The sequence below is a fragment of the Haliotis rubra genome, unplaced genomic scaffold (genome assembly GCF_003918875.1).
Source record: "Haliotis rubra isolate DU_JTF1 unplaced genomic scaffold, ASM391887v1 Scf1383, whole genome shotgun sequence".
Taxonomy (NCBI): Eukaryota; Metazoa; Mollusca; class Gastropoda; order Lepetellida; family Haliotidae; genus Haliotis; species Haliotis rubra.
The window spans coordinates 157,388-180,905 of record NW_025765318.1 but is presented as its reverse complement, the minus strand read 5'-3'; the positions used below and the strand labels follow the sequence as shown (position 1 = coordinate 180,905).

The 23,518-nt window shown below is 40.3% G+C and overlaps 3 protein-coding genes across 3 annotated transcripts; all 3 read left to right on the top strand.

Moving 5' to 3' along the window:
- The first annotated feature begins 201 nt into the window (after nucleotides 1–201).
- Nucleotides 202–3,207, top strand: LOC124268483 (NACHT and WD repeat domain-containing protein 2-like). Its single transcript, XM_046703462.1, has 6 exons — nucleotides 202–287; nucleotides 403–614; nucleotides 1,109–1,251; nucleotides 1,697–1,805; nucleotides 2,533–2,745; nucleotides 2,866–3,207. Exons 2-6 carry the CDS (start codon nucleotides 489–491, stop codon nucleotides 3,205–3,207), a joined length of 933 nt encoding a protein of 310 aa, XP_046559418.1. The 5' UTR covers nucleotides 202–287; nucleotides 403–488.
- A 440-nt stretch (nucleotides 3,208–3,647) lies between these two features.
- LOC124268481 (NACHT domain- and WD repeat-containing protein 1-like) lies at nucleotides 3,648–5,204 on the top strand (the record flags this gene model as incomplete). Its single annotated transcript, XM_046703461.1, has 3 exons — nucleotides 3,648–3,930; nucleotides 4,237–4,453; nucleotides 4,931–5,204. Coding segments are annotated over exons 1-3 (720 nt in total), but the record flags the coding sequence as incomplete, so codon positions are not given.
- Nucleotides 5,205–5,207: 3 nt separating this feature from the next.
- Nucleotides 5,208–18,967, top strand: LOC124268480. The gene is made up of 13 exons (XM_046703460.1): nucleotides 5,208–5,255; nucleotides 5,625–5,987; nucleotides 6,171–6,425; nucleotides 6,754–6,888; nucleotides 7,775–7,997; nucleotides 8,474–8,591; nucleotides 8,748–8,916; nucleotides 9,563–9,675; nucleotides 10,259–10,505; nucleotides 11,814–11,975; nucleotides 14,035–14,198; nucleotides 14,503–14,665; nucleotides 18,789–18,967. The coding sequence occupies exons 1-13, from the start codon at nucleotides 5,225–5,227 to the stop codon at nucleotides 18,965–18,967; spliced, it is 2,322 nt and encodes a 773-aa protein (XP_046559416.1). The 5' UTR covers nucleotides 5,208–5,224.
- Nucleotides 18,968–23,518: the final 4,551 nt, after the last annotated feature.

Below are 23,518 nucleotides of genomic sequence, written 5' to 3'. Positions count from 1 at the left end.
TATTTCCAAGTGTTAAATATCACACGAAACCATTCTTTATAATACTCTCAAACGCAGGTATATACCATGGTGCACTTAGGAAGATGTTAGGGTATTGTTATTACGAAGGTTACAAAAGGGACATCACAAGAACATATAAAGAATCATGATGATTACAGAATGCACTGGACCTGAGGAGAGACTCCGGGAATCTTACGATCTCTTGGTAGATCTGCGAGACAGAAGACTCCCCAGTCTGTTGCGTTCTGAAAACCACAAAACATATAACATCGAATGGACAGACAATGGTGAGTACATTATTTTGTTCAGATATTTTGTATTTTGAATCAGAAAACGTATTGCGGAAAGACAATTTAGACATACAAGAGTTTGTAATTCTGTTTGGGTTTTTTTCGTCAAAAGGAGTTGACCCCACAAAGAGTAAAAGACACGAGGCCTATATCCAACAGCTGTGTCAGGATTTCACGGAGGAGATTTCACAGAAGGTGATGCAGGCCATTGAGGACAGGAAGAGAACCGACCTGGCCAAACCTTTGTATGCAGAGATTGTGGAACACACAGTCTTCTGTCAGTCTAAATGCAAAGCCTTCCATGGACGACAGGAGACGCTAGACGTATGTTTGTTGCTTTGATTGCGTAAAATTCCTTTTGAAAACAGCCATATACAAGTTTACAGTAGAGCTTTCATATGGTAGACATAGTGAGAACATTTGTAAATGTGAAGCATCAGCTGACACCAAGACATGTCTCTATTTGAACTTGTGAAATGTTCCCGAGTTTATAAACAAACAATTGACTTGCTTTTGTCTGAGTATGTGATGAATGCCACAAATAACTGTGGAAATCAATCATCTTCCCGCGAACACCTGCCACCATCACTACCTCATATCAATCAATCAATCAAGTGGGGATCGTATAATCTACTCGGCAGATACTTTGTATGGATATGGAAAGGGTTTTGTTAGAGGCAGCAAGAATAACATTGGCGTTACTCTTCAATACACAACTTGTCAGAACTGTATAATAATGAAATGATTCCTCATTTGGGTTTATACTCTGGCGTCTATTTATATGTGTAAATCAGTACTACACCTGCCTTTTATTCCAGCTCGTAACGAAATACCTCCAAGGAACGTCCAGAACTCCTTTCATTGTACACGGACCCTCAGGGTGTGGGAAGACATCTATCGTTGCCATGGCAGCTACTTTAGCACAACAAAGCTTTAGCAGCAAGACTGGGGTGGTTATAAGGTAAAAGGGATACTTTAGCAAAGGTTAAATAAGACAACGTTTGGAACTGGCATTATTCCTGTCTTTTTAGAAATTAACCACAAGTGGTGTTTTTTCTCTAAATTGTCATCAAGGACGTGTTTTCTCAAATATGTGAGAAAAATATTTGCTATTACTTTGCAAATATCAGGTTTTTCTGGACACATTAAGTTAATTCCCATCATAAGAAATGAAACAAAACTTAAGAAGAAAGTAATTAAATGTGCAAGTAACAAAGCAGAAATTATAGGCACTTGGTTAGGATTCCAGGGTTCCAAGTAAACCAAGGTACAACATTTGCGACTAAGTAAACTTGGCTGCTGCCTTGTGGTTTCTGCAATGATTATTGTGCCCTTATACAAATGCAGCATTGTTAATGAATATACTGTACAGAGGGTGGACATCACCACTGATTCCAACTCTTCAGGTTCATTGGAACTACTCCGGACAGTTCAACCATTGGTGCCTTGTTGTCCAGTGTGACGTCACAGATTTGCAGGATTTATGGAGAAGAGATAGAAGATGAACTTCCTGCTGTAAGGACCGGTGTCTGCTACCCTTTGTTTTGTCAGATCTTCCTCTCTTCTTCACTGCACAGCCATTACTCATGTAACGCTGATTGGATTCCATACTATTTAATGAAAAGGCTAATCGCTTGCAAATCTGTTTGATTCAATTAACGTTTCCTCCAATTCTAGTGTTTTCTTTTACACAGTCACCCATGGTATTTCCTCACTGTTTCTAAGTTAAAGTTTATTATGAACATATTTCTTAAACTTAGATCATTTTCAAAATATATTTGTATAAAAGGAGTATGACTCCCTTGAGTAGTTAAGGATTTGTCACTATTTCTCAGTGTGGTCTGTTTGGTTTCTTCAAAGAATTCTTCTTTGTTTGGCTTAGATTTTGTTACTACTTCATGATGTCATGGAGTGCTAAACAAGTGACTCTTTTCCATCTTTAATATACGTCTCTTTGTCACAGTAAAGTCTCGTGGGTGAAGACATGTTTCTTCCTCATGTAATAGCCCAGTGGGTTGACAGTTATCTCCACTTCAGAGTATAGTCCTGCTTTTCATAGTATTTTCTTTTCAAGTAAGTCTAAAATAGGGAAACAAAGTACTCTAGAAATTGATGGATTCTTATTTTCACAAAGAGACAGATTTCATTGGCAAACAACAATAATCCATCAAACATTGAAAGACATAATGCACGTTTCTCAATATTCAGCCTTCGACTAATATTATGCTCTTTTATGTCCAAGGATACAAAGGAACTGACCAAAATATTCCACGAGACTCTGAATTTGGCCACCAGTGATGAGCCTTTGGTCCTCCTGCTGGACTCACTTGATCAGTTTGACCCAGCAGGGGGCGCTCGCCAACTCTTCTGGCTACCGAAACAACTCCCCGACAATGTGAAGATGATCTTGTCAACGTTACCAGAACCTCAGTATGAGAGCTTTCCTCGTTTACAGGTAAATGGAAGGAAATTAGATAGACACTGCCTCAGTTATTGAGTCAAAATCAACAATAAACACCTAATTTAAGATATTTACATGCATTGTACATGCTGCATTCTACATATTCTTTTTCAGGAAATGTATTCTGAAAGGGACAATTTCCTTAAAGTGCCAAAGCTCGCAGACAAAGACGTTGAGGGCATTCTTACCAAATGGTTGGATGTGGGTCGTCGTGATCTGACGGAACAACAGAGACAAACCGTCCTTGGGGCTTTCCAGAAGTGTCCACTTCCTTTGTTCCTGAAACTGTCATTTGATGAGGCATGTCGATGGTCATCCTTTGCACCCCAGTCAGAGACAACTCTCCAAACATCCATTCGTGGAAGTATCAACGCCCTGTTTTCAAGGGTTGAAGCACTTCATGGAAAAATCTTTGTGTCAAGAGCTTTAGCATATCTAACGTTGAGTAAGTATTAGTACGTGCATGTCAACTGGCAAATTTCAATTTCTTGTGCTACTTTGTGTTGCTGGGTACAAGGATACGCTGATCGTGGGTTAAGATAGCAGGTTCGACCTCATTTTGAATATCGGTGTGTGAGCACCAAACCAAACCTGTTTATTTCCAAGTAGTAGTAAATTTCTACCAACAATGTTACCTGCGACTTTTCCCAGATCATAAAGATGTCAAAATGCGGTAGCTCATTTGCAAATCAAAAGTACACTTTGACTGTAGATATATTTTGAAAAGGATTAACATATATATGGCCTAAAGGCGTATGTCAGCAGTTAGAAACCCTTGATTAAATGAACATTAGTTTTGGGAGTAAATAATATACATCATCAAATATACAATAATAAGATTTTCGATTGAATGGGTGAGTGACGATTTCTTCTTCAGGTAAAACGGTTTGACGGAGAGTGAGCTGGAGGACATCCTGTCATGTGACGATGATGTCCTCAATGACGTGTACATGTATTGGACTCCACCTGTCAGGCGACTTCCGCCTCTACTCCTGGTCAGGCTGAAGGCAGACCTTGGTCAGTATTTGGTGGACAGAGGAGCTGATGGAGTGAGGGTCTTCTTCTGGTATCACAGACAGTTCATTGAGGCTGCTACAGACAAATATTGCTCTGATCCTCAATTCAACCAACAAATGCATGGAACTCTGGCTGATTTTTTTGCTGGAACCTGGGCAAACGGTGAGTAACAGGGTGGAAGGGAAACAACCTTGATCATTTCTTCAGTCTTCTACTTAATGCTGATATGGAAAATTATTAAACTCCTAAATCACATGGTTATGAATATGCTCATTGAATTCTGATACATGTCTGTTTCCATTTATACCTTTCTTTTTTGGCGAACCAATTTTATCACCACTGACTGTTGCTTTCATGTAATTTTCACTACCGTTTATACCTTTACGCCCAATGAGATCTGTTAAGGCAGACATTTGAGACATCATTACCTGGACGTTGTATATTTATGGTGGTCATGTTAAACTTCAGGTAAAGCTAAACCATACGTAGACAAGAAGGGTAACAAAGAAACTGCTGACCGTAAGCCAGCATCACAGCCAGACAAATTCAAGACAGGTTATAACTTGAGAAAACTGAACAACCTTCCTTACCAGCGGACAGAGGCCAAGCAGTTGGGTCTCCTGAAGGAGGAGTGTTTGATGAACTTTGCTTTCCTTCTGTCAAAACTACATGCATCAGGTTTAAGGTAAACTGCATCAAAGGCAACATGAAATCGGGTTTGTCGGTCCTGTGAGATTATTACAGAAACATGGTAGCATGCATGTGTTGGGCAATTTGTTATAGTCTGGACTTGTGAAACTTTTGATACATTTGTACCAAAACACTGAGTGTTGTCCACTGAGCCATAAGTCCACAGTTTATTATGATACCCTATTCAAACACATTAATCTTACTCCCAGCCAACCAGTCTTGGTAATATCCTTTTTAATCCAAACTGCCTGTCATGGTTTTTTTTGTGTGTTTTTTAATGCTTTCCCTCAGCAGTATGCTAATCATGGGTTGCTGAAGACAACCACTTCTTTTAGGTTAGACAAGGCAAAGGGGTAGCAACTGTATTGATGGCTCAATGGTACACTCAGACACTGAACCATGTACCCATCTGCCTATATAAAACAAAGTGAGTATTATTTTAAAATCCTGTTATTGCATGTATTGAATCCAGGCCTATCCTAGAGGACTTTATCGCTGCCAGAAATGTGTACCCAGATGACCAAGAACTAAAGATTGTTGGAGAGAGTCTTCAGTTGTCCCAAGATGCTCTGGTATCCTATCCCAACGAGCTTCCATCTCAGCTGCTGGGAAGGATCAAAGTATGGGATGGCCTGGAGAATCTCCGAGATGGTTGTAAGACGGCACCAGGGTACTTCCTTCAGCCTGACAGATCAGTCCTAACCGAACCCGGTGGACAGCTGGTGAACTGTCTTGCCGGACACAAAAAGACGTGTATGGAATTGATATGACCAATGACTCCAATTTTGTTGTAACATGTAAGTCCTTTTAGTAACCTTGTCATTGAATGTCAAGTAACGCGACAGCATCAACGATTGTATTTGTAGTTATTCTTTATTTCGGTTGCTCTCAGTTGTTTAAACGGGTTAGAAGTGATCTATAGCAAACCATGATTGTCGCAAAGAGACGACTAACGGGATCAGATGGTGAGACTCATTGCCTTGATTAAAACATGTCATCGTATCCTAATTGCGCAGATCAATAATGCTCATACTGTTGTCTCACCTAGACTCGATTACATACAGACCACCGCCACAAAGCTTGAATATTGCCGAGTACATCATTAAAGAACCAACGAAAGAAACTCAATTTTTGTCAATGATGGATTGTACATCTTGTATTCCCAGGTGCTTATGACAGGTCTGTGAAAGTCTGGGATGTTGGCAGTGGAAAATTGGTTCGGTCAATGGATGATGTTGGGGAAGATCCGGAGAAAGTTGTACTATGCTGTGATGACTCTGTAATAATTGTTCATCCAGATGAACACATACTTGGTTATGATTTCAAAACTGGCACCCCACTGTACAATATACACTTAGAAGATGGAAACCGTCTGTTTTGTGTTGGAGGAAAGAGCAACAGCATCCTTGGAACCTTCCATGAAAAGTCAGTGTCACTTTATGCAGCTGACACAGGCACTCTACAAAAGACGGTTGTGTGTACTCTCCTTGGAAGAAAACAGGAATTTGGTTTCAGTTCCCAATGTGCTGGTAGGTAGCTACAGGTTGAAATATTCACTGGATAGTGAATCGGTACATCTCCAATAATGGAAGCACACAAAAATACAAATCCATGTAATGTCAACGGACATTAAGTCAAAAGTTCTCAAATCAGGAGAGATTCTCTCTGAGTGTTTATTGATTAAGGAGGCTTCTATTTCTGTTCTAACCCAGGGAGTCTGCGATACATGGCAGTAGCTGATGATGACCAGCACTCGATATTCGTTCTTGATCTCGAAACGTCACAATTCATTCAAAAGAAAAAGATCTTCGAGAAGTTCAAAGATAAAGATGGTGATGAAGACCAGTACACAATTGACGCTCTTGCCCTTTCCCTCAGCGGTCACCGACTCTACCTGTCCGAGATGTATAAAAACGACCTTCAGGTATACAACACAAGAACATTGGAGCAGGAATGTGTCTACCCAGGTTAGTCCATTTAGTATGTAAAGTGTGAGGTCATCATATTGAAGGTGATGCTAACATATTGACAGTGGCGTTAAAACTACAGTGTATACATCTACTTAAATGAAGCAAGGTGGGAAGAAACCATCAACCACTAGATGTAACAAGGTGGAAAACTGAAGTGTCATGAATACAGGATACAACAGCGTGTGAATACAGGATACAATAGTGCGCAATCAAAGTGAATGGCTCAAGTTTTAAAGGGAAAGCTACACTTGTAGTGTACATACTTCTACATCTGTGCTCCGTAACCTGCTCTTTATGTCGATCGTTTTTTCTTATACTTTTACAGGTAATGAAAAAGACTCCTCTGAGAAGTTCAAGATTACAAGAGATGGGAAAACCCTGTACTTCCCCAGCAATCACCATGTTGTTTTATGGGACTTAGAAACTGGATCTAGATCAACAGTTATTGAACAAGGACAAGGTATGGTTTCCTCTGTGTTAACACGCCTTTTACTTATAACAAATGCTCAGAACAAATTCGTTACATTTAAATACCGTTTTATATGTTTGGAGATTGTAATTGTTTGAGCTGTTGCAATATATTCAACCCGTGATTTTATCGACTTCAGCGTAAAAAACACAATGATAACGTGGCTCATGTGTAGACACCACAAAGTGTCTGCTTTCTTCTTATAAGATTCGTACCAAGTTCCCTTTTGGAAGTGTCACCTTTATTATTGTTTGAAAATAATGTGAATTAAACTACGAGTGAGTGAGTTGGGTTTTACGTCGCTTTTAGCAATATTCCAGCAATATCACGACGGGGGACACCAGAAATGGGCTTCACAGATCCCTGATAGCAATGTTCGTTCGATAGCAATGTTGGACCAACATTGGCCCAACGGACATTGCTATCTGGGATTGTGCCCATGTGGGGAATCGAATCCGGGTCTTAGGCGTGACGAGCCAACGTTTAAACCATTAGGCTACCCCACCGCCCCAAATTAAACAACGATCACAACGAATCCGCTTGTAACGAACCGATGGATATGATGATTTGCTTGCCCTGACCATTTTCTGTAAATAAACAAACTACTGACTTATCAAAAAGTAGAGACCTCTTTAGGTTCGAAGTAAGCGTAATCTAATGTACATCATAAACACAATTGTGTCTTGCTGTCTGTGTTAGCTGTACATGAAGAAGTCCACAATGAAGCCTTCAGAGAAAGATTAGACTTTTATATAACACTCATATGTAATTGTGTGTATGTGTCTTTGTCTAGGTGTATGTGTGCCTGTGTTAGCTGTACATGCAGAAGTCCTAAATAAAGCCTTCAGAGAATGATTACACTTTTAATGTTCAACAGGCATTACTGATGTGGTGATGAAGGACCTAACAACAGCTGTGTCCTTCAGCGATGACAGGGTGGTTCGAATCTGGGATTTGACGAGGGAGGCAAAGTCTCACAGTGACGATCAAGAAAACGAGGAAGACTCAGAGTGCCTTGAGAGCAATGATGAAACCGATGCTGTGAAAGAGCACTCCGAAACCAAGAAGGACGGAAAGAAACAAAACCCCATTAAAATCATGTATGTTCATTTTACTTAGCTCTCGGACATGAAATTAGACACACAGCAAATAACACTCTGTGGACAAGCATTACTAATCACAGAAAAACATCTGACTTTACGTTGTTTAACCTGAAACCACATTAAATAGGACCTAGTATCGACCAGTGAATCAAGCTGTCAAATGTTCCCTCACTCATTTTTGTTGAAGGAAATGAATGACCAACGTGTGTTTAGATTAGGGGTTCGATATTACCTCCATTGTAATCCTGAATGTGTCCACGAAACACAATAGTCACTGTATTAAGTCCTAGTCATTGCTCTCTGACTCGTAGACTGAGCGTCGACCATTCTCAGATTAAAACTCACATGTGTCATCTCACATTGTCTACTCCTTACCGAAACATGATTTTTAAAGTAAATGATAAACCTTGGCTTTGGTCAATTGCATCAGTCAATAAGCTAACAAGTTCCCCACTTTGGTTGTGTTTCTAAAGGAAGCTGATGACTCTGGCAAACCCACGATATGTGTTGTTGAAAGCCAGTGGATCCAGGAAGAAATACCTTCAGGTTTACGATCTCCCACTGAAGAAGGTAGTCCGGCATATCAAAGTGGTGAGTACAACAAAAAACATTGAATTTAATTATTTTTCTAACTTTTCCTTATTCCTTAGAATATCCTTTGTTGTTGTATCACGTTTCAATAATAGATTTGGAGGTTGTCTTCGAAAGTCAGTGTCTGAACAGAACTTTTGATTGAATGTCTTTCAGGACTTGTCGCTGTCAACAGTTATCCCCCTTGACGACAGCATGCAAGTCCTAGTACGAGTTAAAAGAAAATTGAAGGTTATAGACCTATCATCTGGAACGATCCTAAGGACGTTTGAAGGGAAACTGTCAGAAAATAGTTCAGACTTCATTCTAGTTGCTGACCAGAAAGGTTTGTTGGAAAAGTTCATAAAATAATTGAACTATAATATAAAAATAATTTAAGCCCAGTCGCGTATGTTACTTGTTGTGCTGTTACTTTCATTCTTCGATAGGGATACATTGCGGTTTGAAAGTGAGTGATTATGCTGCTGATAAACCTAGAGACGATACTTTGGACCAACGATCATAGGTTTCTGGAACATCAAAGGGCCGCAACTCTGACGATAGGTCTGATCATGTATCCTGCAATTGTAATGAGAAGTAACTATCATTAATTTATTTGCAAAATTCAAAAGTCATCCGGGTAACACAGTATCTTTCATAATTATCGAGTTTCTGTTACAAAAATTTTTCATCACAATTTCTTCTGAGTAGTTCACGGATTGATTTCCACTCTTCGAACCTCTTTGAGTGAGTGAGTGTGATTTTACGCCGCTTTCATCCCTATTCCAGCAATGGTGGACGACACCAGAAATGGGCTTCACACATTGTACCCATGTGGGGAATCGAACCCAGGACTTCAGCGTGACGAACGAACGCTTTAACCACTAGGCTACCTCACTGCCCTGAACCCTTCTACTATACCATATAGAGTAGATCTCTCCCAATTCTGTTAGTATCACAAACTGTCATTCAATAGCTATTTCACACTTCAGAAGTGGCATGTCCAACAAGAGGACGCAAGGGAATCAAGTTATATGATCTTGCAACTGGAGAGACGTTGGCCATTATGGAGTCAAACAATACAAAGAGATTTGATGAAATAAAGGTAGGCTGAAGCTGGCCGTCTTTAAACGTATGACTTAATGACCAACATGTTCTGTGATATTAGAGCTGCATGGTGATCTGTAACGTAATCGCTGCATTTTCAATGAAAGACATTTCAAAATAACCATTCTATTGAATCAGAGTTATTTAGGTTGTAATACGTATACCAGATCAGACAAGGACATAGAAAATCGGTGAGATGTCCTTCCAACACGTATTGCTTTACAATGAATAGCAGTATCCTAGTGTTGGATGAAGTGATCCTAATGTCAAATGTACACCAATTTGACAAAGATGGGAATCATTTTGTCATTAGTGCATAACATTCTACGAATCTAACCATTTTCGACCATTAACCAGTAGAATGCATTTATATTGAATCTCAATCAAGAAGCGGTGATAACACGTGCTTGGGAAAAGATGAGGTTATACTGCCGTACCAGTGGCACCATCATAAACACGTGCAAAGGCAAGTCAATTGTTAAAAGAACTCGACAACACACAGTACAAATCAAAATAAGGATTTCATTGGACACCTGTCTGCTTCGCATCTTCTAAATCTACCTGTATGAATATACCTGCAGGCTGGTGAGAAAGGCACTGTCCTGTTGGCGGCTACAGATGATGGCCCTTGCTACGTGTTCGACGTTCTCAAACGGACATGTTTGTATGAGATCAGTCCACAGCAAATGAACAGCGATTACATCTACATTAACGATGCTGCAGTCACCGATGACGACGCCTATTTGGTATGGCAGTCGAACACACATCCCCAACAGGAACCTGAAGGTCGGAAAGACTATATAGCCCTGTGCTGGGACTTACATAACAGTAAGTATCAATTCAGATTTGAATATATAGAAAGGCAGATTTGAAACAGTGATACAAGAGGAAAATATGTTCATTTTATGATGCCTGGTACCAAAACTTGACAACACCTAATGTGCTGAGCTCACCTTAAACAGATGAACTCGTAATACAAAGCTGACTCATTTAGATAACCAAGAACTAATCACTGTATAACCTGTATAACCTGAAAGCTCCAGCTGACTGTACGAGGAAGGAAGATATACATGTATGTTTTCTTCACATGGTGGACTTTATCAGTACAAAGTTATGCCATTTGGGTTAAGAAATGCATTTCAAGTACTTGTCAAAGTAACATAATCAGCAATCCAGAAGATTGGGTCGATTATCTGAAGAGGTTCCGATCCTTTCTTGACAGATCTTTCAGAGGCTATCACATATTATGGGTCAGTTATTTGAAGAGTTTCCAATCCTTTCTTGGCAGACATTTCAGAGGCTATGAAATATTTTTGGTCGACTATTTGAAGAGCTTCTGATCCTCTCTTGACAGAAATTTCAGAGGCTATCACACATGATGGGTCGATTATTTGAAGAGATTCCGATCATTTCTTGACAGATTTTTCAGAGGCTATCAAATAATATCACAGTTCATCTTGCCAAAAAAAGAGAATTTGTCGAGTCGCATATTGTGTTCTCCCGTCATGTAGTCGGTCAAGGTCACAGCATGTAGTCGGTCAAGGTCACCGCATGTAGTCGGTCTTGGTAAGGTACAACTCGTCAGAGCAGCGTGAAGACTTCTTGTTAAATTTGTGTGTACACGCTTCACAGTTATACTTGCACAGTTATACTTGCAAAGTAAGGGAACTTTTTTAATTGGATATCGGAGTCAGTCAATGTTCCTTATGACAATAGTTGTTTGTACAGTAATCGCTCTTGAAAGATGATTGGTGTATGACGTGAAATTTGCATGTATACAATTTCCATTTTCAAACAAACAAAAAACAGACTAGAAACAAATACTAACAGCTGTGTGATACAAGTTGTTTGTGAACATTAATGGCCTACAGTGATTTATCGACACCCCATGCACGTGTATGGGATACTGCGTTGTGCACGTGCATCTCATGCAGGTGTATTCATAAGATGTCTGTCTTTGAAAAGTTTGTTTTCCTATCCAAATTGAAAGTTCATGTTCCCCCACTTTTAAAGAGCATATTTTGCCCTTTAGGGAACATGAAATCTGTTCCTGATGACAGCCAATGTTGGGTATTATTTCTTACTGAACTGAATCTGAAAATATGTATGCAAATATTTTCGAGGACTTTTTTTCAGACAACCTCCACAAGGAATTCTTTGATTATGAATACTATCATAAATATGAAAAGGATGATGGCAACGAGGATCTCGGGGTAGATGTTTTAACACTGCTAAACAACAGGACCCTGGTCTGTAACCATAACGATGCGTTCATTAGAGTGTACGATCTGAATACAGGTAGGTCAGCCTGGAGTACACATCCATCTGAACACGGTAACACAATATCATACGCATGATGATACACTTATTCACAAGGATGTTTCGGTCAACAGAGGTGTTCAGGATATAACCTAATAGAAGCTTGTGTACTTACAATGGGGTTGGATATTAGCCTTATGTTAATCTGATACAGTGGTAATACTTTCTTCTGCAAATTATATCTAATCCATTGTACACGTGTACATGTGTAAATATGCGTTATGGCTACAATATTGGAGACCAACCCAAAGTAATGTACTCATGCCAATAATGGTTGTCCCCCCCTCCCCCCTCCTCCAGCAAAAAGTAAAACATTGTCCAAGAGATGGTACAAACTGTTCCAAAGTGTTTCACATGCGTGTTTCACATACAACTTGTCAACCCAATAGCATGTAAGGCACGTGCTTCTTATACAACACTACCTGTGCGTGCTTCAATACACACCAAGTGCACTGAAAATGAAATATGCTTTTGTCAGACCATAAATTCCCCGCCTGAGTGTCTTGGTGTTAAAACTGTATGTCCCTGCAATGCCGAAGCCAACGTCCACTGACGTACGGAACCAAATAATTGGAATGAGTCGAGCAGGGGCTACAAATCGCAAGATCAGTCTGCAACTTAACGTAAGCAAAAGAACTGTTCAGAGAATTAAAAAAACTCTATCGAACACAACAGTCAATAACTGCAAAGAAATCTACAGATCGCCCTCGGAAAACCTTGCAACGTGATAACCGTGTACTCTTCCGTTTGGTACATCGCAACCGCCTTTTGTCTTCAACGTCACTGAGGGACAGATGGGGTCACCTTATTAACGTCCGACTTAGCCGTCAAACCGTGAACAACAGACTGCTTGAAAGAGGCTACAGAGCTAGAAGACTCTCTGCGTCGACAATTCCTGACTCCAGAACACAAGCGGTTACGTTTTCTATGGGCCAGGCAGCACAGAAACATCAGACTGCAACATTGACGTCACGTCATCTTTACGGACGAGTCGCGTTTCTTGCTAAACAGGATCGATGGGCGGGTGCGAGTACGTCCAGTAAAAAGAGAAAGGTTCAGGGATGACTGTGTTGAGGGTTTCATTCAGGATGGAGGTGGATCTGTTCTTGTGTTGGGAGGCATTGACTATAATGGTAAAACTGAGTTACTGGTTCTACAGGAGAACGTCAATCAGCGGACCTATCGACATGTCCTTGACCACACTTGCCTGCCGCATGCTCGCTGTGTTTATGGCAATAACTGTTTGCTGCAAGACGATAATGCTCGTCCTCATCGTGCTCGAGCAGTTGATGATTTCCTGGCGAGGGAAGGTGTGAACAGGCTACTCTGGTCTGCCAAAAGCCAAGACATGAATCCCATCCAGCACATGTGGGACCACATGGACCGTCAAATAAGGAAACTGGATCCTCCTCCATCAAATATAGACTATTTGGAGACATCATTGGTGAGAATTTTTTAACGAGGTGGCCTTACAAGGTGTCAACAAACTCATTAACAGCATGCCAACCCGGATTATCGCCCTTATTGACGCGCAAGGGGGAGCAACACGTTACTGACATTGCACAAATGTTTTTGAATGATCAGACTCTCTTTCTATCATTATCTTGACAGTACACGTTTCATTTTGTGAAACCCACATTACCCCAAACTGTTGACATTACGTCTTCTCAATGTGCAACTTTACACGAATTCTTTATTTAAAGTGATTGATTTCCTAGAAGAGGCACATGATTGGCCAGTGTTGCCTGGCCGTGTATTTATGATTATGAGAAGTTTATGCGAGTATTAAATCTTTGCTTTCTATCATCTCTTCTGTTTCTCTTTGTACATTTTCCAGTCCTATTAATAAAATCGAAGGGGTGACAACCATTATTGGCATGAGTATATGTACAGAAATCTAACAGAGAGAGAAAGAGAGAGTGAGAGAGAGTGAGAGAGAGAGATCTACGGATGAATGGGTGGATAGATGGATGGATGGTGTACTTGAAAGACTGTCATCCTTGTACATTTGCCTTGTTTCCTTTTTTCAACTTCCCAGGAGAGATGAAAAAGAGAATTGAAGGACATCCCAGTGCTGAGCTTTCATTTGTCAAGGCTGGACCTTACTTGATGTCACATGGAACCTACAGTGAAGACAATGTGATCAAGATGATTGACAGGACAACATTTGAGACCATAGCCACCTTTTCACCGGATTATGACGTAAGTTTATGTACATATACAGTGTTGATAAACTTCAATCAGCCAGTAGAAGAGTACATAAAACATATCAAGTGTTATTCTTTTCTTATTCAGTATCTACCAAATGTCCAGGTATTGAAGAAACCTAATAAACATCAGTATAATAAAAAATCTGTTGAACAGACTTCTATCGTTTCCTTTAAGCTTTTCACTTTACTGGTTTAATTTAGCCACCCTTCGGGGTTCTTCCATTACCTCTGGGCCCAATGATGTATTTAAGGAAATAATTTATAGTATAAATGTGACCTTTTGTCATTCCTTACAGACACGAGATTTATCGCTCACCAAAGATGGCTACCATGTGGTATGTTACTTCCGAGAGTTCAGGAAGCCAGTGGTGTGGAGTCTGGCAGGAGGATCTGCAGATGACCCAAACAGGGAAGCATTCAAGCCTTTGTCCAGTTTCCCTGACATCTATGGACCTGACAGTAAGTGTTCAATGACATATTTAATCAACCATTTGTCGTAAACTATCAACATTCACAGTGAACATATCACTCAGATTGAAACTGGTGAGTGAAGATGGTTTTGCTGCATTTTTAGCAACATTCCTGTAATAAACTCTGTCAAAAAAGAAACGCAACCCCTGTCCTCAGATATGAAAAAAATCGTTTGAATGAAGTTATTGCTTCCAAACTAAATTTTATTCGAATGTATTGAAATGATACACGTAATTAATGAAGATTACCATCCAAACAACTGCATTTGTACGCATAAGTGTATTTTATTGCTTATTCCGTCACAACGCATGAAATGACCCTCATGGTGACTTCGCACAAAACACATGCAAATCATGAAAATGGCAGTTAATGTAGGTGTATAAAAGCCCATGTGCTTCCGTATTATATTCATTCATTTGTCGCCGAAAAGCTGTGTTAAAAAATGCCACGATTGAGTGCTGCCGACCGAAATATCGCCATTGGTCGTGTTCAAGCCGGAGAAAGTTTGGAACTGTTGCACGGCACCTAAATGTTCACAAAACAACGATATCCCGACTTTGGAGCCGCTACAACAACTTCAATTTGACCAACGATCGCCCGAGAAGTGGAAGGCCAAGAATCACGACCCCCGTCAAGATCGGTACATCCGGGTCCATCACCTGCGTAATCGGCATGCCCCTACCAACCGTGACTGCCACACAAATACCAGGTTTGAGGAGAGTGTCAGCTCAAACGATTAGGAACCGTCTGAAAGAAGCGGGTTTACGTGCCTGTAGACCAGTTGTTGGACCTGTACTACGCCCCCTACATCGACGCCGACGACTCAGGTGGTGCAACAACGTAAGGATACGGACTTTACAAAACTGGAGGCGAATCTGGTTTTCTGATGAATCACGTTTTCTTTTGCAACGTCACGACGGAAGACAGCGTCTGTATAGGAGACGTCATAAACGTTTTGCGCCCATCTGCATCCGACAGGTGGACAGATTTGGCGGAGAAAGCGTCATGGTTTGGGGAACCATCTCATACAACCAGAAATCAGACTTGGTGATCGTTCCAGGGAACCTGACAGCCCAACGTTACATCAACCACGTGTTAGAGCTTCACCTTCTCCCGATTATTGACCAACAGACACAGATTTTTCAACGGGACAACGCCCGGCCTCATACTGCACGTGCAACAATGAACTTTCTGCAGAATTCCAACGTCAATGTCTTGCCATGACCCTCTAAATCACCAGACCTCAACCCTATTGAACACCTGTGGGATACTCTGGATCGACGCGTACGTCAACGTCAGCCGCCGCCACAGACGCTGCAACAGCTCGCCGTTGCACTGCAGGAGGAGTGGAGAGCCATTCCCCAGGAAAGAATCCGGCGTCTTATCCGTTCTTGTCCAAGGAGATGCCGTGCAGTGATTGCAGCGCGTGGTGCTCATACGAGATACTGAGAAAGACGCCCCTGGTGACAAACTGGTGTCTGTGAGATGACTTTTGAAATGACAATTTTAAACATGCCCATCTGGGTTATTATTCTGCCAAATTTCAGACTTCTGTCTTAAATAATAAAAATGCCGTGTCGTCCTAAAACTTCCAGATCAAAAATCTCTAAAATACAGGGGTTGCGTTTCTTTTTTGACAGAGTTTATGTGTTGGTGTGGTATTGTACATAGAGCTCAGGACCCGGTTGTATCAACACGTAATTATGTAATCATCAATTAAACACTAATCACTGATTAAATACTTAATGTTTGATTAGTTAATGAAGTGTTTAAATACGGTTGTATAAACCCTTATTTAAACACCCATTAACTAAGTATGCCTCTAATAAAGGTCCGTCATTAAACCATGATTAACTTAGGGGAATCCCCTAATTATTATCCATGATGCATTGCATGTAAACACTCATCGATCGTCTGCATCATGGCTGCCTTCAGAAATCGCAGCAAAAACTTTGAAAGTTGTGAAATACAACTTCTAACAGATCTAGTTGAAGATCATATCGGTGTGCTAAACAGCAAACTTACCAACTCCATAATTAATGACAAAGAAGCAGATATGGGACAAAATAACGGCCGAGATCAATAGCCTTGGGGTAAGCAATGGGACGTCCAAAGAAATCAAGACAAAATGGAATAATATTTTTTTCAAAATGCAAAAAGAGTTTTCAAGGTAGAAAAAATTCAAACGAAAAAACAGGTGGCGGTCCATGTCCCAAGCCTGTTTTCTCTTCCATCGAGAAAATCATGGATATTTATTCGGATTCCGCATGTTTCAACGGTGTGGCCGGAGTGGGCTATTTTGTCAATTTAAAGCATGTAAACGTGGGTAATACATAAAAATACCACACTCGGTCTGATAACATACGAATTATACGAAGCTTGTGACCTTCCTATGGTTTCTGACCTCGCTTTCGCTCGGTCAGATACCATAGGAAGGACACTCGTTTCGTATAATTCGTATGTAATGAACTCTCGTGTAGTATTCTCTATGTATGTCGATGCAAGTATTAAAACAAAATAGCAAGTAGACGAAGAAATAGGCTAGCTTGCGACTTCAAAATATAATGTCGAAATTGCGGACAGTTTCATTTCATATTCTTACCTTCTGTACAATGCAGTTGAACTTTATTCAATCACATTTCACCCGCTGTACGCATAACGTGCGTCCTCTTTCAACGAATATCCAAATCAATGTGAAGCCGTTCACTCTTTTCTCACAAGAGTGAAGTCCCCTATTACTATTTTTGTACATGGAACCCATCCCGTTACACTTTGCATACGCTTCCTATTATGTTTCTCTACAATGCAAATATTTAGAAGCGACAATATTAAAAGGTTGTGCAAAAATATAGCAAAGTTAGTAACAGACAGAAGCATTTGACGCTGCTGTTATTATTAATTATGCTTTAAAATTTAGAATATTTCAGGGAATTATCATCGAAAACTCGTAATGTAATTACATCAAATAAAAAGCGCTTGAGGAAATACAGGCCTGTGTCAACAGTATTAATAATGTGACTTATACGGTATGTTAATTTTGTGTAGCATAAATATTTTCCATGAATTTCATTTCTCATTTGGGTCCTAATTAAAGTGAGCACAGTAATCATCTCAGCTACACCCACATAATTTCGACAGAATTTTCCGATTCCACCAGAATTAATTAAATTAAAATTGTGTTTTCTACACTAAATTCACATGTAAGTCTATTGAAATTAAGTTAAGTGGCAAATTTTTTTGGCTCGGGTCCGTATTTGCATTTGTAATTTTTATTTTATTTTCAGTGACTTTGTGGAAGGGTGGCATATTTTATATCTAATTTAAAAAACCAAAACCAAAAATCCTATCTATTTGCAGAAGCTCAAAGTGTAGAGATCCATGCCATGTTGATACAGCTAATGACGAGTTAATGATACCCCCAAACCTTCATTAGCTTAATGATGGATTAATGAAGGGATTCCTTTATTGAGGGTTTCATGCAACTGAAGATAATCAATGATTAACTAATCATAGTTTAATTAACGATTAAAGCTTTATTAAAGTTTGATACAACCGGGTCCAGGTCACAACTAAATTGAGGCTAAGCAACGTTGGTCACGAAAGATTCCTTGGATGGGTGACCGTGTTTGGCAGCTAGACTCCTGACTGTTTCTAGGACTTCTTCCTGCCCCAAAGGGAAGCACATGTGATACATGTGGTCTCACTATAGGCAAGTGAGTGTCTGCACATTTGCCTAACCCAGCAGAACATGGGTACCCAGTGGGATAAGTTATGTGACTAATAACCTTCTAGTGTAGCTTGGGTTATCCGGGTCAGTAACCGTATTTGCTCTTCGAGCATGCCCTGGCGCGGGGGTCAGAGCTATATAAGTGGCCTTATCACGGCAAGAGCAACACAAACGAACACGAGAATACCATTATACTTCACTCTGACTTCAAAAAGTGGGATTGTACTATATGATACTTGTCTAAACCAGAAATTATAGGCCAGAATCTGAGAGTATATGAGACTGTGTGCGTGCGTGCGTGACTGAGTGCGTGTGGGTGTTTTCAAAATGCGTTCAAAGTGTCATTTATATCTTCTGTATAACTATATGATTACATATTTGCAGCGGTTCAACTAAAACTACAACTGGCAATGAACACGGATGAAGCTGATGATCCGGATGACCTTGATAAAGAGACATCGATGAGGTGGACAGTGACACCAGTGATGATGATGATGAGTCTCAAAACAAGAAGGATCTCGACGCGATTTCTTCACTTTCCGGTTTGTCAGATTTGGACCTGAAATCAGGTTTGTCAGATTTGGACCTGAACTACGATTTCTCAGATTTGGACTTGGATGATCTGGGGATGAAACAGAAAAGTCAGAGAGAAAGGCGCCCGCCTGAATAGCTGATTCAAACTTCGGGAAAACCCTCCTAATTCTTAACAGTAAAAATGACAATGCTTAAATATAAACTACAACGTTCATGTGTTATATATTGAGCGTGTGTCACTTGAGGGAGGGGGTGGGAGAGTTGGTGGAGACTTCATAACTTGTTCTCAGTACATGAAGAGAGTACTGATCGGGTTTAATGAGAACAGTCGTTTTAATGTCTGACCTAAGAGGATGTGGAAACCCTCTGTTGAACCTGTCGTATATAGACAAGGTGGAAGTAACTGCCAACGGACATCAGATATAAGTGATATCTTTCAGTCATTCAGTTTGTGTTCCGTCTGTTCTGTGTTTCATTTTATCAATTTTATTAATAGTTTAGCTGTTTGAGTTGGTACTTTTATGTACTTAAACAAGTAATAACTTAATGTAAACCTGCATTTGACCATGTCATACGCCTCGGTATTGTATATATATTAATAATCATGTCCGTGACTTAATAGTTTGTATACTTCTGCCTGAGACCAAAAACAATATTTCCCGATATTACTGACATTTAATATTTGAAATTGTTTGTTTTCAATTCCATATTCATCATATTGCTCAACAAAGAAGACTGTGATACACGTTACATAGCTTTAACAATGAATAAAATATTTTAATATAGCCCCTGTTACATTTACATAAAATTATATTTGAAGACGTCAAACTGCCGATATATCCATAGCAAGATCCAAAAGGACCCCACCGAACACCCTTGATCAAGCCCACGTTGATACTGAAATGATCGAGTATTGTTTATATACACCGAAGTCATCAATAGTCCAATTATATCACAGGTTCACTGAACAATTGTGTCTGGAACAGTAGCCATGGACAGCATTCCATGTGTTTTGGTTTGGCAAGGATAATGCCCTAAACAGGGGTGTTTATCCTGACGTTTTTTCGTGAACACCAGGTGTCAGCACTAAGCCAGAGATTTCCACTGCTAATGTAGATTCTAGGGCCGAATGGAACCTGTTTCTGTGTTTAATAAAGGCTTGTTCGTTTCTGGTCTTGACCTTTGTCTTTACCTTGCATGGGAAATGGTGAAGATCCGGGTTAGAATTGATTTTAAGGAACCCATGCTTGTCGTAAGAGGCGACTAATGGGATCGGGTGGTCAGGCTCGCTGACTTGCTTGACACATGTCATCGTATCCCAATTGCGTAGATCGATGTTCATGCTGTTGATGACTGGATTGTATGGTGCAGACTCGATTATTTACAGACCGCAGCCATATAGTTGGAATACTGCTGAGTGCGGCGTAAAACAAAAAAACCTTGCATGGAATAGATTGTTATTAAAGTTCAGGGTTGTGTTACCGGTAGCGTGTGCCACTGCGACCACAGGTACAGATAAGCTGCGTATCTTCGTAAATTACGCAAATATTTATGTGAAAACTCAATTCCTATTAAGTTTGTTGCGTACAAGTACGCTTGACGTTTTGTTAATACCCACTAAATTTGATCTTACATGCGTACAAAACAAAAAGATAAAATAACTGAGGTATATTGAGAGATTCAATTTCAGCACCTGAACTTGGCAACTTGCAGTCTTTCTTATCGTTTCTCATATAACAGATCAAATATAAATAGCAAACACATAAACCAACATTTAAACTTTATTATACATATTTGTACAATTAATGGAAAATGGCAAAATACCCAAATGAGTTTTGAGTGAGGTGGGTACAATATATTTGGTTACGCAAAGGAATATTCGGATCCCCAATTGAGATGAACACAAGCGAGTACATAACTCAATGACTCAAAAAGTTATCTGTAGCTCAGCTGCGAGTTCCGGTATTGGCATGTGACACGTGTGGCTTATGACACTTGAGCATGGGAGGGGATGGGTGGTATATAAATAGTATTGGGACTACAGCAACATACGATATCCAATGGTTTAACGTGTATCATAAATCCTGCGTTATATCGAACGTGACCGGGACAGTATACCCGACATACACCTCAACACAGCACTTGAATACAATCGACGAAGGTTTGTACTCTTGGACGAGACGGTGGTGGTGGTGATATAGTTTAGGGCGACTTGGACCAGAAGTAAGGTCTATTTGCTCCCAACACATTAACTGAAGTTGAACTATCATAAACATAATTAGGCCTACTGCAAATGTTTATATTTACCATTTACAAAATTGTATTCGAAGAAGACGAGCAGAGGTGAATTGCCTCCCTTGAGCAAGAAGTAACAGTTGATAAAGAGAACACGGTCTCTGATGGAGAGGGAAATAGTGACGACCTTAATCAACAGTAGTATACACAACAACAGGGTACAAGATCACTTCCATTAATAGACTCTGTAAAGCTTTACAGAGTCTTTTGATGGAAGTGATCTCATACTGTTGTATATACTACTATCAACACACACAAATATTCCACAACTAGGAACATTGACACAATACAAATACGAAGATCCGTCCAAACGTACAGTTCAATTTGGGCTTTGACATAATGCTCTAATAAGTATCGCGTTAAACATTATCCAAGTCGTGAAAGGTAGGCTCGTGGCACCCCAGATATCCGCTTACAAATGTCAGCATACAGGCGTGATTGTCGGCCCGGCTTTCTGTTGTCATAGCAGCGCGTAAACAAAGACGTAAACATGGCGTGCCATCATTACAAACGCTTGTGAATCTGTGAGTAGGTGAGTGAGTTAATTTTACGCCGCTTTTGCAATATCCCAGCGATATCGGCGGGCAGGTGGGTTTCACACAGTGTACTCATGTCTTGTTGATTGAGTTTGATAGAAACCTTTTTGTAATTGAAACTTTGGAAAAGGTAAGCGTGTCATGCCGTATGGATGGCGTCTATGTAACATGCATGCAAAATATATACCACGTCAAATTTTAACCCCAACAAACACGAGAATGATCTGGCACGCATTAAAATAGAGACACTAGATTGTAAATGATCCCTGTGTTACCCCGAATTGTTTTTTCGGCAACCAAGTTAAAGTATATATTACTAATGTACTCCATACGAAGTACGTGAAACATATTTTTGTAAGACATTTCATTGATTTATTGATAACATTTTGTTCTTTTACACGACAGATATATGGATAACAACATCTTTATTTGTTTCACACGATGTTTCTGATTTATCCACCCAAAGGAGGGGCAAGAACTAGCCCAGAAACGTCGTCTGAAACAAATAAAGAAGTTGTTATCCATATATCTGTCTTGTATTACTACACCAACTTCTAAATGCCTTTGAAGAATTACATTTTGTTTTGACTGTATAGCTGTATTTTAAATCTGATGGACGAATGGTAACAGGCCACTTATTCAGACAATAATGACTGAAGAAAATGTGCGATATACGTGTGCGTTTTCTCCTTGACATTGTCAGCTGAACGGTACCTCTAAGCAAGGTGGATGCTGTCACCCTCAAAGTTGCAGATGCGGATATCCGTCCATCAGATGTTGTGAGGAATCTTGGCGTTCACATTGATTCTTCTTTGACGTTCAATGCCCATGTTAACCAAGTGAGCAAAACATGCTTCTTCCATCTCAGGTCGATCAGCAACATTCGCCAGTACTTGACTTCTGCAGCAACTCAAGCCCTTGTTCGAGCTCTAGTAACATCCAGGCTCGACTATTGTAACAGTGTTCTTTCTGGCATCAACTCCAATCTGATTGATAAACTGCAGAGGATTCAAAACACCTCTGCCCGCATTATCAGTAGAACTTCTAAACGTGTCCACATCACTCCTGTCCTTAAAGAACTCCACTGGCTTCCAGTCAAGGCAAGAATCGATTTCAAAATTCTCTCCTGACGTACAAATGTCTCCATGGCTTGGCCCCTTCCTACCTCTCTCTTGACCTGCTTCCACCATATGTACCTGCCCGCAGTCTCCGTTCCAACTCTCGTGAATCTTCTTGTGATACCCTCCTACAAACTGAAATCTTTCGGACACCGCAGCTTCTCCTACAGCACCGGCCCTCTGGAATGTTCTTCCATATGACATCAAAGACTCTGACAGTTTTGATAGTTTTAAAGCAAAACTGAAAACCCACCTTTTCTCAGTATGCTTCTCATAACTTCACCCATCTTCATCTTTGTAGCGCTTTGAGCATACCCAAGGGCGTGGAAAAGGCGCATTATAAATGTGCATTATTATTATTATTATGTTTTACAGATTAAAGATTGTATGCAGCAGAGAGGGTTCGGGTGATCCTGGCACAGTCAGGCTGGTAAGGCTCATCATCAGCTCAGGGCCCTTGCCCCCCTACACGCAGCCCAGACAGCGAATGGGACTTCTCCCAGGAAACGCTGCCTAGTCGAACCCACCAAGAACCTTCCGGAGAATATGAAGGCTCCCAACAACACTGCAGCCTTCTGCATTACCCAGAGTGTCAGGAAGGGCTGTACTCCCGGTGGAGAACCTAGGGCAC